The sequence below is a fragment of the Hakea prostrata genome, chromosome 5, assembly GCF_041222555.1.
Source record: "Hakea prostrata isolate BN-2017 chromosome 5, UWA_Hpros_2, whole genome shotgun sequence".
Classification (NCBI taxonomy): Eukaryota; Viridiplantae; Streptophyta; class Magnoliopsida; order Proteales; family Proteaceae; genus Hakea; species Hakea prostrata.
In genome coordinates, this window is record NC_142604.1 from 40,397,971 (window position 1) to 40,412,870 (window position 14,900).

Here is a 14,900-nt window from a genome sequence, read left to right on the forward strand (position 1 = left end):
AAGTTGGGAATGTCATTACTTCTAAATGGTTGCAGTTGTTAAACAGAAGGCAAATGTTGCTATATTCTTTGACATTTACGAGCAAATTTTACTTTTGCGACCTATGGCAGTTTCATTGTAGATCATTTTTCATCGATGAGAATATTTAAGATACTTTGAAGTGTATATCGTATTGTTTAGCATTAAATGGAAGTATTTATACTCATCTATTTGGGGGCAAAAGCATAGAATTTCTCCCAATTAGCAATGTATCTAGAACCAATCCTAATCAATAACGAAGGCCTTTGTCTGATTGTCCACATAGCACATGACCTGGCAGATGAAGTGGCAGACGTGACACAGTGAATGCATGCACCAAATGTGTGATCTAGTGGTTGGTGGATCAAATGGTCAACAAGTGCGGTTAATGCATGGCCCTCCCTATTCTTCCAATATATCATTTATGGGTCCAATGGAATTCATAGGTATAGGAAGAAGTTCCATCAAATAGAGATTTTTGCTTTCGACCATATTTCGATTGTTAATACGATATAGAAGGACCGCTACTACAAGCAGTACTACACCTTTGATCGTGAAATATCGATTACTTGTTGAACCCTGTGAATCGTGTGAAAGTATATTAAGCCGTCTAAGGTGACTCTCTTAGAGGCTAAACCAATTGTGTCCTATGATGATGAGTAGAGCACCTTTAAGTGATGTAATCTTAAAAGAGCATCTATGTATTTGATAAGACAAAAGTTCTTTGTGAACAGTGTGGCACCTACACACATGTACATGACAGGCTATTTAGCCTTTCATGGGGTAGGGAGCCATTTCCGATTCATTTGTGTCTAGAGTCTCTAGACATATATAAGATCTACTTTCCTCCTAAAATTCTATTTTGTTTATTTAATTTATTATGGGTCCCACTGTACTATTTTTGGTGAAGATGCTTTTTAATTATATACATGTAATCATGATCTTATCCATGCTAATAAACCAAATGATTAATGTTACTAAATTAAAAAATAATTAATTCAAATAAACTATGACATTATGTTCTTGCTTCTCACTAATTTTTAATTAGTAAAATAATTTTTTTTATTAGTATAGTGGCAATTTTTTATTATATTTTCTTTAATATTTTTAGTTATGCATGTATTATGTTTAATAAATTACAATGTCACAATTATTAAGAAAATCAACTCAAACACCATTATTAAAATTAATTGCATGGAATAGAATATTCCATTTTTCTTGAAAATGTAAGTATTCATGCTCATTGTGCATGTAAAAATTAAAAAAAAACGAAAGCAAGCCTATTATTGTAATTCCAACATTTTCATAATTAATAATATAGCTCTTAGGTCTTTGAGTAGGGTTTGAAAAGACATTGGAATTTGAACATAGTTAATATCTTACTTAATAATTAATAAAAGGTAGCACAAATTATGTATAGACCCCTAAATTTATAATTAATTACATTTACTATTTATAAAAAAAATCAATTATAAATCCTATTAAATAATGATACTACCAGTAAAGGGTATTTGAAACTGATTTTTTTAAGAATAATAGATGTAATTAATTGTAGATCCAGGGAGTCTATATGTATGTTGTCCTAAAAGGTAACCCAAAGCTCAGCCAACATGGTTAGGTTTCAAAGCAATGTTTGTAATGATCTAAATTCCTTGAGGTCCCCAATGAAATTGTAAGGCTCTAAAATTATTATATAAGGCTAGAATTTTAACTCCACCATTATTTGTTGTCAGCTCTAAGTTCGAATATAGGAAGAGGGTTAGTACAGAAAATTGGTAATTAGCTTCAGAAAAAACACAACCATTTGTATGAATTTGACAATTTTAGATGATAAATGCTACGTTGTTATTATAAGGGTTGGGATCCAAGTAATTTGCTTGTCGCATCTATTTATCAAAATTTCTAGTGTTCTGGTGGATGAGATTCTCTGATAAATACAAGAAAAATTAACAAAGAAATGATCTAATGTATGAATCTTAGTTGGGCATCATAGTGAGGCATCTAGTGAGAAGTACAGGTGGGGGAACTTCGAGGGGCAACATAGACTCTTCTCTTCAAAAATGTCAGCTTTCCATGATGAGTCTGAGAAAAGATACCCGTTTTATTTAATAAAGGTAAAATTGTTTTCCTTTACACTTGCTGATTAAGTTTAGTTTGACGCCAATTTTTCATAATTTATTTTTGACAAAATTCAGCCTTTTTCATTCTTGACCAAGTAGGAATGTGACTGCCTTTAAATAGCATAATAGGAGCCATCATCGTACCCCAGAGCAGTGGATGACTCAACTTGTATTAGTTTTTTGGTCTACTTGTATTAGTTTGATAACAAATATTGAAACTGATAAATATTTATCCATACATATAGAATCAACCCAGATTTGGAATTGATGTTAGAATCAAAATGGGCATCAAATTATACTGACTGATCAAATTAAGCTGAAATTAGAATGTTCCTGCCTACCTGGGACCATGGATCTGGATATCAATTTTAAATCTGAATGAACTTGTCCAAAAAAAAAACATGCATTCTGGTTTAGATCTTAATATAGCAGGCCATTAAATTCATTAATTCAGATTCAGAAATCTTCTACCCTACTCTGATCTGGTTTGAAGTTCACATACCAACATAACACTACTCAGATGTAATCAAAGTGTGCATAAACTAACCGGAACAAATCTCAATTTATTCCCTTTAGATAGAGGTTGAAAATCCCAATCATGATTGGTCGTCAAGGTCAGGCCAATTTAACCTTGTTTTTTTTGGTAAAAGAAAATTTTAACCCTTGATGATCTTGATATTTAACAACTAACATGAGAAATACTAAATTTGGGGAAAAATATTTATTCTTTTTAAACAAAAACAAAGCTTAAAATAGATATCAAATACATTAAAAAGATTTTTAAAATATATAAAAAAATAAGAATGAAAATGAGAATTGATACTATAAAGGCTCTTAATCAACTGAGCAATTGACTGACCAACTCAATTGCTCAGTTCTTCATTCATAGAAATAATGAACTAAACAAATATATGAAAATCTTACATAGTTTGTCATTTTTTCTTCTTCTTTTTTAGGTAGAGATAATTCAAGGTTTTAAAATTGAGAATTTAGACTTCAAGGGGCTGACTTGGTGAAGACCAGCACCACATAATATGAGGTCAAGAATTCAAATCTTTTTAGAGTAAAAAACAAAGTCCTACCGTATATGAGTTCAGTTCTGGTTTTGTTTCAAGCCATTTCTTTTCTACCAGTGTGTTCTAGGGAAACCGAAACCTAAACATTAGAGAATTTCTATTTCAATTTGGTTGGTTGGGTTTTGATTCAATTTAATTTATATTAGGGGTTTACAGTGGTTTGGATTTGGTTTCTATTATTATCTTTATTTTTTTAGCAAAAAGAGGAGATGGTCTAATAGTCTCAAGCTCACTTTCATGCAATTTTGTAGTTTAATATTATAGTTCATGGAAGCGGGTAACGATCTCATGCCCAATGCAAGAAATAAAAGAGTAGAGGAGATTCGAACTTAGAACATGAAGGCTACCAAATCCCATGAAAGTGAACTTGGAAACCACTAGACCACTATTCCTGATGGTATATGTATATTAAAATTAAAACCCTTTAAGAACATCTGCCTACTCAATACTCTTTGCTTAGATTTATTTGAAAATTGAACAACAAAAAAACTACTTCTCACATGAGCCAAGGATCCGAACTCCCCCAGCCCAACCCTAGGGTTGAGGGCTGATTCGGCATGGTTACAATCAAGGACACAAGGGTTGATTCAACATAAGTACAACAAAAAAGGAGATTCCACTGTTTACTAAAAACTTCATCACTCTCACATCTTACAAAGTATTACTCTTTGCTTACATTATTTCTTAAATTATCTCAAAAATAATATTAATAAGAAAATCATAACCTAATAGAATTACAATTGTCGACGAACTCCATATACATAAATCCGCAGTAAATTCAACATCTTTCATAGAAAATGGAACACTTTATTTCAAGATTGTTAGGTGCAACCAAGGATGTAATAATTCGGGATTCTTTGCTTAGTTTATTAAAGAAGTGAATCACATCAAGCAAGGCTTTTAGTGGAGGGAGCAAATGTTATTAATGGGGGACAGAATAGAATAAATAGAAGGATAAAGAAGATAGGGGGAAGAAGTAAAATTTTAGAAGAATTAGTCTTGAAGAAGAGAAAGAGAGAGAAGAACACTCATAAGAAAAAAAGAAGAAGAAGAAAAGAGGAGAGAATGGAGAATATAAACGCACAAAGCTCAAGCTTTAATTCATTTTTCTATTTCATCTAGATTACTCTGTTCACGCTACTTCTACAGTACTTTCTGGTTGTGCTGCATCAGTTATTTAAGAGCTGTGCTCTGCCAATTCATTCATGGCCATATATAGGTCATCTAATCTTACAGATGAACGAGAATACGTACAGATATCTTTCTGCTTGTCTCCTCTTGAAACTTTCAAATATCTTCTCTGGGTTTTATTAATTGAACAACTGGGTCACCATATTGATCCAACCCACCTAACTTGGTCATTATCAACCCATTCTAATAATAAACATGCTGGCCCTCTTGAGTCAAAACTATGAGTTAAAGCGAGTTTGACTAACTGTGCTCAAAACATTTTGAATACAAACCTTGTCTCTTCTATCACTTATGTGTCACTACATCAAGGGTTGGAACCAGATTCTCATTAAAGTTGCTACAGAGAATCGACCAAAGGTTAAGAGTCTGCTTCTCAATTATGATTATATCAAATACCTCAATCTTATCTTTGATTAAATAAAATCTCATTCCACGAAAGAATTAAACAAGACTTTGTAGCTCAAATAATTTTGTTTTGAGCTATTTAACTTCCGGGGTTGTCATATGAATAAAGCTCAACACAACTGTTGCCTTTGGGGGATGAATTTGAAGAGTTGGGATAGAGCATTGTGCTTCTCTCACATTCTTTCACCATATATTTAAGAAAATATTTTACTTATAAGCATTGATGATTTATCAATACTCAAAGGAGTACGCTGTACGCCCTCTTAAATGCATGGTAGAACGATAATGTCAGAGGGACACAATCCCCTACCTATTAGAGTAGAAGATCCAAACTTGAATTGAATGCATTTGATAGCAGTTCTAGAAAACACTTTTGATATTATTTTGTTCTTGAAAACAGAAGAACAAATGGTAAGTTTGTTAAAACAACTTATCATTTCGATCTTAAAAAATGGGTTGACGAAAAAAGTTGTATGAAGACATTTTTTTTTTAACAGACGTATTGTGCCAAGGAATTGATAATCTCTCAAGAACATCTTTCCCCCACTCCTTGCAAACCCCTTTATCTTGTTTCCTGTCCCATATCTTTATTCAAAAAGTTAGATTTTTTTTTTTTAATAGTGCTTACAGTTGAGAATATTCTAATATTAGGTCTATCAAATGTTTATTTCTAAACAAAGAGTAGTCTCTCCATAAAAGAACATATAAAAACGGTTTCATACAAGAAACGATTACATAGTTAATTATTTTAAAATTAGGTTATTGATGGTAGATGGATTCAAACTAATAAATGGGCAGTTTTTTTGTTTTGTTTTTTTTTTTTTTTTGGTAATATAAAGGGCAGTTATGACTTATGAGTGTTGATAGAAGTTTGAAAGCGATTTTGAAAGAGATGTGACATGGTTCCACCAAGTGAAATGATTCTAATATTTTATTTGATTTTGGTTTAGTCAAATCATTATCTCACACTTACCTAGCTTGTAATCTCTATGAAGTTGACATTAGATTCATGTCACGGACATATTCATGAGCTTCATTTGGATCCCACTGAAATAATGTGATTTTGGTCTTTACCATTACATCAGCCATTTACTTGGATTTAAAGGTAAACACTTTAAAATTTGAGTAATAGTAGCTTGATGTTTAAGTTAAAGATAAAAAGACAACTTTGGCAGCATGAGTTAACTATTCAACTCTGTATCTAATTAAAGTTAGATTTTCTTTAACAAAACTTGTTTAATCAGGGCAAAACATAAATTGGGTTCAAGATTGTGCTACGACCAGCATCTCTGTTGATCAAGTCCATTACCAGTGAACACTTAGTAGGAGGATGCTTTAGGGGCTGTTTGGTTACATGAGTTTGGAGATTTCAAATCTATGGAGTCATAATTTATAAAATTAAATGTTTGGTTGTGGAATGAAATCTGTGGATTCATCTTAAAAAACTATTTGATTGACGTGATTTTTGGTGCAAATGTATAGCTTTTTTGAAATCTCTAGATTTCACCCCTTACCCATAAATCTGCAGATTCACGTTTTTAGTATAAAAAGGTGAATCTTTAGATTTCATGAATCTAGAGATTTTTACAACCAAACGGGTATAATTTTCAGATTCATGAATCCAGAGATTTGAAATCTCTAGACTCATGTAACCAAACAAGCCCTTAACTAGTGAACACTGAGTAGGAAGATGCTTTAAGATATCTCAAAATACAGAACAATAATCGATACATATCCATATTAGATATAACCAACACAATACATATCAATGCATCTCTCTCTTTTCTTTCTTTCTTTCTTTCTTTTCTAGGTATGTATTAGATAGCACCAAATGTATTGAACAATACGATATAATACTTGATATGAACAATACGGTTCTTAAAATCACCTGATACAATATCAACATACCGATAAGTAAAACCCTTTCTTTATTTTCCACTTGGTCATAAGAAGAACTATGTTAAGCTCTTAGAGAAATACTAGAGGCCTTTGAAGATGGATTTACAAACCACCAAACTCTACTAAGGTTAAACTTTTCTGACCTTTTTGCTAGACAATCAGCGTGAAAGTTGTTGTTTGATCTATTATCTAAATAACAAAACTGAATAAATACAAAATTAGACACTAATTTGGAACTGTGGAACCATGCTACGTACTAGTCGTCCAGTCCAGCCCAGTCCAGCCCAGCCCAGCCCATTAAGGGCTAAAATTGCAAGCTGAGAGTCTGAAAAAACTGCCATATGTGAGAGATGAAGACACAGACAGAGCAAGGTGAAGTGAGTCTCTCTGATTGCTTCAAGCTCCATTGTTAGCCTCCAAAGACACTTATTTTTTTGGGTAAAAAATACTTGCTAGTTCACACAATAATGTACATGCTATACAATTGGAAAATGATTTAGTATAGATAGTATTTTGTTTTTTCTGGGTTCTCTTCCCTGTATTATTTTCTGCAAAACCTACGGTTTCTTTCACATATGGAACTGGGAAAAGTCTTCCAAATGGGATGAAAGAAAATATATCTTCATGTAAGGTGATATGAAACCCTACAATAGTTTCTATCTCATTCAGAAAGTTAAAAAAGAAAAAGATAATATGAGAAATCTAGTGGCATTAGATATTTACTGTATTGCAGATATCTTCTATCCATGAAGAAACTAAAAGATCATGTCCAAACAATTGAATCTACAAATTCAGACTTAGAATTATGAATTCTGAGCTACCACAAGTCAGTGTATTGAATGGATATCCAGTTGATCCAGAGATTATTCAAATTAGAAACAAGAGAGACTGATCCCAAGTCTAATTCTCTGTTTTTGAACCTGTGTGCATCAGTTCCCATCCAGTTTCCCCAAAGAGAGGGAGAGAAAATGCTACATGTAACACCTAATTAAGAAGCTACAAGTCCCAGAAATAGCTCAACAAAAACTTCACATTTTCAAGGAAATAATGCACTGGTCTACGAAGCTTTTGTACCAACCACTCCTGATTGAGAATGCAACTACACAATTCATCTGTTGATTCCAAACATTCTATAACAGGTATAGTGTTTTCCCCCAGAGCACTCATGGTAGGTAGGGTATATGGTTGACCACAATAAGAGCAGGATGAGTTCAAAGACAAAACTCAAGGGATTAGATAAATCTTATCAGAGATTTGTCTTCTCTGAACTATTGAGTTCTGTTTGAATCACAAGGGTATTCAGATAAAATGCCTGTGTTAACTTGCAGGATTATGTAATTAGCATCACCCAACGTGAGAAAATTAAATATTTCTGGGGGGTGAAGTGCCTGAAAAGCGCAATCAGTTTTCATGGGAGACCATCAATCTTTGTTTACCAACAATGAAATTGTAGAATTAACTCATAATCTCAGTCCAAGAAGCAAGCTTTCACAATTAAGCCATGAGAAACAGGAAGTGAGAAAAAAAAGAGACAGGGACGGGAGCTCAGGAGGGGAAGCCGTCATTTTGAAGAAATAATCTGATGTGAAGGCCAATTGATTTGGAGATAACCCACCAATCAAATTGCATGTAATCACTAACTGCTTGACTTCATTTACAACTGAATCTGTACAAACTATGGCATAGAATCTAAGATGAAAGACAACTACCAGCCCCGCTGTTAAAACCCTCTTTTTTCCCACCAAAAAATGGACAAACAAAAAATTAAAAAAATGATAGCCAAAATTCTAACTTAAAAGAACAATATAAAAGGCTTAAGATTGAATGCCAATGGTTATTTCTGAGGCATATATCACATAGAATGCTAACAGACAATTGCAAAGTACCAGAAATATTTCTACGATTAATTTTCTTCCCACACTTTTCTGATTTGTTTGTACGTTTTATGTGTAGCTAGAAGACCCCAATAGCAAATCAAGCATGTTATCTGGAGTAAGAAGAGTTGTACCACCAATAATCAACTCTATATCTGGCCTCCCACTTTCTGCTAATGCCTCCTGAACTTCTCGTACCTTGAAAACCAGAGAAAATTAAATGTCAAAATTCCAAATATTAAGTAATTCTCCTAAACACTATCAAGACATAACTAGTGAATGCTGGATAAAAATAAGTAAAGAATCTATAGCAAATTCTGAACAAGACTGCATAGAGAAATATAAACCAAAAAATAGAAAGATTATGACCTCAACACCATTGATGCCCCCAACAACAAAAACCAGAAGAACACTTTGGTCTCCAAGATTTGGTTTTGCCTGCAAATCTCAGAATCAGAAATCCACACTCTTCGAAATTTGATTGGAACTGTAGGAGTCACTGGTCGAGAAAACAAACCTGTCCAAGACCAAATCTACCAAACCCACTTTTAAAAAGTCGTCCAACTGTTGATGAATGGTATTCCAACCCAGGTATGCCAACCTTGGATAGGACCATGGTTAGCAGTCTATATAGCAATCCTTTTGTCATGTAAGTATCACCACCATAGTTACTTTCTAAGCTTAATGGACCATCTCTTAACATCGTATGTCTATTTTTCAGACTGGATAGTTTGTGAAATAATTTGAAAAGGTTATCTACCCTGTCACGCAACTCCAACTTCAGTTGCATGTCACCATACGCTTGCTCATCGTTATGATCTGCATCTTCATCACCCCAGTTACCCCACTGGTCATCATCAAAATCATCAATTGCTGATTCCTTCGGCTGCTCGGGCTTGCTCTTGTTTACATTGCGTTCAAGCTCTTCTGCTATTCCGTGTAGAAATTTCAGTTTTGCAGCTGTGGGATTTTCAAGTATTGCATCCATAATAGATTCCTTCAGCAAATGCTCCTCTTGCCATGAAAAGGGACCATCAGACCCAGATGTCAGGAAATTTTCACCAGCAAAAATATAACCAATGATTGCAAGGAGTAATGTGTCCTGGAATGAAAGAAGCCCTTGAGAAGATTCCATCTTGTGAGACCTCGTTAAGATACTCTTATTGATGAGATCACAGATTTGAGCAGCAAGATTCTGACTTGTATCTCCAGCACTAATACTCAATATCCTCTCAGCACTGACAACTGCATCCCAATGGGAAGCATGAGGTTCACTCAAAGCAAGCTCCGCAGCTGATGCTAACTGTATAATCCCTCGGTTTTTCATCAAAGAGGACTGAATCTCAGCCAGTGCTTTAACCATAGTGTGCACTTCTGACGCTTTGTACAGGCCAGGGCGCGTCCTTGTATCTACGATTAACTTCTCCCGCCGCAAATTTTCCTGGAGCCACTTCTTTATCAGTAAGACCCCTTCTTTTGTTCCTCTGTCCAGTATGGATTCCAAGTAATGTACACCCTGATAATTCTCAGTGGAGACAAAAGACCCACTCAGCAGTCCAATCTCAGAGTCGAATAATTTGTCACTACATATTTTGCTACTAGGATTATTCAAATCAGCACTTGGAGATATAGAACTGCTAGAATTCCAACCACAGAGAAATGCTTCCACATTAGCTGGCAGCTTAGAGCCACATGTGGCAGAGTTTTCATTTACAAGTAACTTTTGCAGTGGTATCCGTACATCAAGAGGAGTGCGCTGTACACTAGCAGGGACACATTTGTTTTGGTTCTGTAAGCCCCCATGTGCAGGGAATGTTGTCCTTTCCTTACGAGGCAGAGATGAGACTATACGATCAAAAAGTGAGTCCCCATGACAGCAAGGAGTAATGAGATCAAGTGTGCGATCAACAAGCAATAGACCAGCCGAACGCTTACGCCGGCCAACATCATAAAGGCTTGACATGTTTGTCATAATATTCCCAATAGTTTTTGATAAATCACCAAGAGAGAATATTTCCAGCTTCAAATCCATCTACATATTAGAAAAAGAAAAATGATAATCATGGATGGGAAGAGAAAAACAAAGCTGTGTAACACAATCCAATTATAAGATTTAAAAAAGAGAAGGGATGGGGGGGTGGTTTATAGGCTTTTTGATGATGCAGGACTATGCTACCTTGGAAGCTAGATGGTAAAGAAACTCTGCAGTAAGAGTAGCCCCAGGAGGAATTTCATCTCCATAAGATTGCAATCCAGTACTTATGGGAGGTAACCCAGGGCTAAGGGAGTCCTCATGTTCTGTTGATAAAAATGCTTCCGCAACTGTTCCCTCTGAAGGTAAAACAAATACTCTTGGTGAAAGAGGACACAGAATCAATGGAAAATGACGCACACACACATCCAACTTTTTCCATAAATTATCAGTAAGATTTGATGGGTCAGTTTCTTCTAGATCTCTTCCACTAAAACTAGCTTCTGGAGGGACCCCCTCTTCACTTGAAACTAATTCTGACCACCCCTCATCTTCTGATACTCTTCCCTTGACGCTCCCTTCTTCCAACTGTTTCCATTCACCATGTTGAGGTAAAATATTTTCCTTTGTCTCATACTTCCTGACATACTCTTCATAATCTTGGAGGAGCAAGGATTCATACTCATGAAAAGCTTCTGGTCCCAGAGGTGAATCAGTATATGCTGAGTGACCTGTCTGAAATAGAATTAGAAAATATGATTAACTATCAAAAACCACAGAACTCCAAACATACGAATCTTGAAAACATAGTTGTACAATGTACAAGGTAGAACAATCCACTAAATTGCATATATTTAGCACTCAATGCTACAGTAGGGTCCTTAGTGCCATGGTATGAAATCTCGAAAAATTTCACAAGATTTTGGGTATCCCGAGGACAAGGAAATGAGATACAACTGAAAAATGAAGTTGAGTTAGTCGACTGAAATTTCATCGATCAGTATTTCGGTAAAGTTTTGGAAATTTCAAAGAAATCTCGGTTGAATTTCAACAATTTCAGGGGCTTGTAATTGTAATTTGTAAATTGTAATTGAGATTTGGCTACTTATGGTACATTCTACTAATGTCTTATGGTGTTTGTCATGCACATTTTAATGAAATTCCAATCTTTTCTAATTGAATTGCTTCTCATTTATGTCAATATACAGTTCAATCATATTTAGATTTGTGAAAATAAAACATTCAATTTCATATGCATACAACTGAGCATGTGTGAATCTAAGGAAACCAACTTGTGTTATGTTTTAATTGAAAAAAAAAATAGCTTGTAGATGTGTTTATTGGCCTTAAAATAGGCACTAGAATTATTGAAAGATTATGACTGCAATATTAACTACCATCCTGGTAAGGCAAATGTGGTGGCTGATGCTTTAAATAGGAAGTCACAAGGATACTCTGCAGCTCTAATAACGAGTCAACCTCATCTTATAGAATATGCAAGGAAGATGGAAATTGAAGTTATGCTTGGAGGTAAGATTACAGCATTGGTTGCAAGCTTGATTGTAAAACCTTCCATACTAGAACAGATTAAAGAAAAACAAAAGGAATGATAATTTTTTTACAGAAAGTTAAAGGAAGAATGAAGGATAAAAAGTTGGCAGATTTTAATGTTGATTCAGCTGGAATCATTAGATATAAATCCAGGTTGTGTGTGCCTCAGGATGAAGAGTTGAAACATGAACTGATGAGGGAAATACATAATAGCCCATACTCAGTGCACCTTGGTGGGACAAAGATGTATCAAGACTTGAAAGAGAATTTCTGGTGGAACAATATGAAGAGGGAGATAACGGAGTATGTACAGAAATGCATGACTTGTCAATTGGTAAAAGCTGAACACCAACGACCCTCAGGTTTGTTACAACCCCTAGACATACCTGAGTGGAAGTGGGAGCATATTACCATGGACTTTGTTACCTCTTTACCAAGGACTCCACAAGGTTATAATGCAATTTGGGTAATTGTGGAAAGACTGACAAAGTCATCCCATTTTCTACCTAGACAAGCTGACTAAACTATATGTGAAAGAGATTGTTACGTTACATGGAGTACCCAATTCTATTGTGTCAGATCGTGATCCTAGATTTACTTCTAGATTTTGGAAAAGTTTATAGAAGGCGTTGGGCATTCAACTAAATTTTACCACAAGTTTTCATCCTCAGACTGATGGGCAATCTGAAAGGACTATTCAAATACTGGAAGATATGTTTAGGGCTTGTGTAATCGACTTCAAGGGTAGCTGGAGTGATCATTTATATTTAGTGGAGTTTGCCTATAACAACAGCTATTAGTCCACTATTGGGATAGCGCCCTATGAAGCATTGTATGGAAGGAAGTGTAGGTCTCCAATATGTTGGAGTGAAATTAGTGAGAAACAAGTATTGGGACCAGACCTAGTACAACAGACTTGTGAGAAGATAAAGGTAATACAAAAGAGAATGAAGACTGCTCAAAGTAGACAGAAAAGTTATGTTGATGTGAGGAGGAAGCCCTTGGAATTTGAAGTAGGCGATAAAGTTTTCCTGAAAATAGCACCAATGAAGGGTGTAGTGAGATTCGGCAAAAAGGAGAAACTAAGTCCAAGATATATATAGGGCCATTTGACATTGTAGAAAGAATTGGAGCAGTAGCATATAGACTTGCCCTACCTCCAGATTTGTTCAACATGTATAATGTGTTTCATGTATCTATGCTGAAGAAGTATGTAGCAGATCCTGCTCATGTGCTACTATGCGAACCGTTGGAATTGAAAGAAGATCTTTCCTATGGAGAGAAGCCGATTGAGATACTACAACGGAAGGAGAAGAAATTGAGAAACAGGGCGGTATCACACTAGTGAAAGTGTTGTGGAACAATCATTCGGGTCAAGAAGCCTCATGGGAGCTTGAATCTGATATAAAGACTCGATATCCCCAACTTTTCAATTGATCAAGTATGCAAATTTTGAGGACGAAATTTATTTTAAGGAGGGGAGGATGTGATGCCCCGCATCTTTTTATATTATTATTTTATTATTGAGTGAATGAGGGATCTTTAAGATTATTACACCTCCCCTCTCGTTCACTCTAACGTGGTTCGGTGTAGTTAAAGAATAGCTTAAATGAGGAGATTCCAATTGAGATTTGTGGCATGTAACAAGGGTCCCACAAGAAAGAGAAATAGTAGGAGGAATGACGCAATTTTATTCAAGTGATAACATGGTAATAATGGCAGGGGCGGGCCCCCGGGGGGAAGGGGGGGGCCCCCCAGAAACCTAAATATTTTTTTTTCATAGATATAAGAATATCATGCTATTGCTTATTCAATCGTAAGGGAAAAAGAGCAAACAAAGGGAAAGGCACCTCCTCTCTGTCACAACGTGGAGACAGCTGTTAGGAAAAGGATTGAGTTTCTGGCGTGTAACAAGAGAAGAAAGAAAGATAAATAGAGAGAGGTGGCAATTTTACAAGTGATAACATGGTATAAGGCAGAAGACACAATTAAGGGGAGACAAGGAGAGAATATTGGAAGATTTCAAAAAAAGAGAAGTACGAGAGATTAAGAGTTAAAACGATGCTTAAGGAGGAAAGAGAAGCAACAGAAATATCATAGAGAAAGAGGAGAAAGTCGAAGAGGAGAGAAACAGGAGTGCTTATCCCGCAGCCATAATTAAGGAGAAAGAGAGAGGGTTTAGGGAGGATTGAAAGCGACTTGTGCTTGTACGTGCAACAAGAAGATAGAAACGAAGAAGAAGAATTAAGAAGAGAAGAGAGAGAACGAGTGGAGGAGTGCTTATCCCACAGCATAATTAAGGAGAAGAGAGAGAGGGTTTAGGGAGGATTGAAAGCGACTTGTGCTTGTACGTGCAACAAGAAGATAGAAACAAAAGAAGAGGAATTAAAAGAGAAGCCATTAAAGGCCTTAGAGAAGACAGCCTAGAGGAGAGAGGAGCGGGCAAAAGAAAATAATAATAATAATAATAATAATAAAAGGGAAAATCTCCCGTTGGTTCCCGCGTATTCAAAATAGCCAGTAATTATTTGGGATACAGGAGGGAGAGCGGATTTTAACGGAACCAGGGTCAAAACACACACACATGGAACAGGGACAGGTAAGTGATATTGACAAACCTATGTATATTAAGTGGGTGATTTCCTTTAGTAGATATGCAACATTCACATGACAAAATAAAATCTACAGTATTTATTCGTTGATGCAATTTATGGAAAGTGCATGATATATGTCTTTATGTATTGAACAAAAATGCATGGGATTGGATAACAACTCAATGACTTGATTGAACTGG

General features: G+C 35.3%; 1 protein-coding gene across 1 annotated transcript in view; it reads right to left on the bottom strand.

Annotated features, from left to right (window-relative positions):
* Positions 1-6,511: 6,511 nt before the first annotated feature.
* LOC149015975 (vesicle docking protein) overlaps positions 6,512-14,900 on the bottom strand; it is a 29,006-nt gene continuing 20,617 nt past the window's right edge. Inside the window, exons 6-9 of the mRNA XM_089156977.1 lie at positions 10,760-11,290; positions 9,101-10,615; positions 8,953-9,021; positions 6,512-8,781 (exon numbers count right to left, since the gene is read on the bottom strand). Coding sequence (XP_089013103.1) covers positions 8,653-8,781; positions 8,953-9,021; positions 9,101-10,615; positions 10,760-11,290 — 2,244 coding nt within the window. The 3' untranslated portion in view covers positions 6,512-8,652. The remainder of the gene's footprint in view (positions 8,782-8,952; positions 9,022-9,100; positions 10,616-10,759; positions 11,291-14,900) is intronic.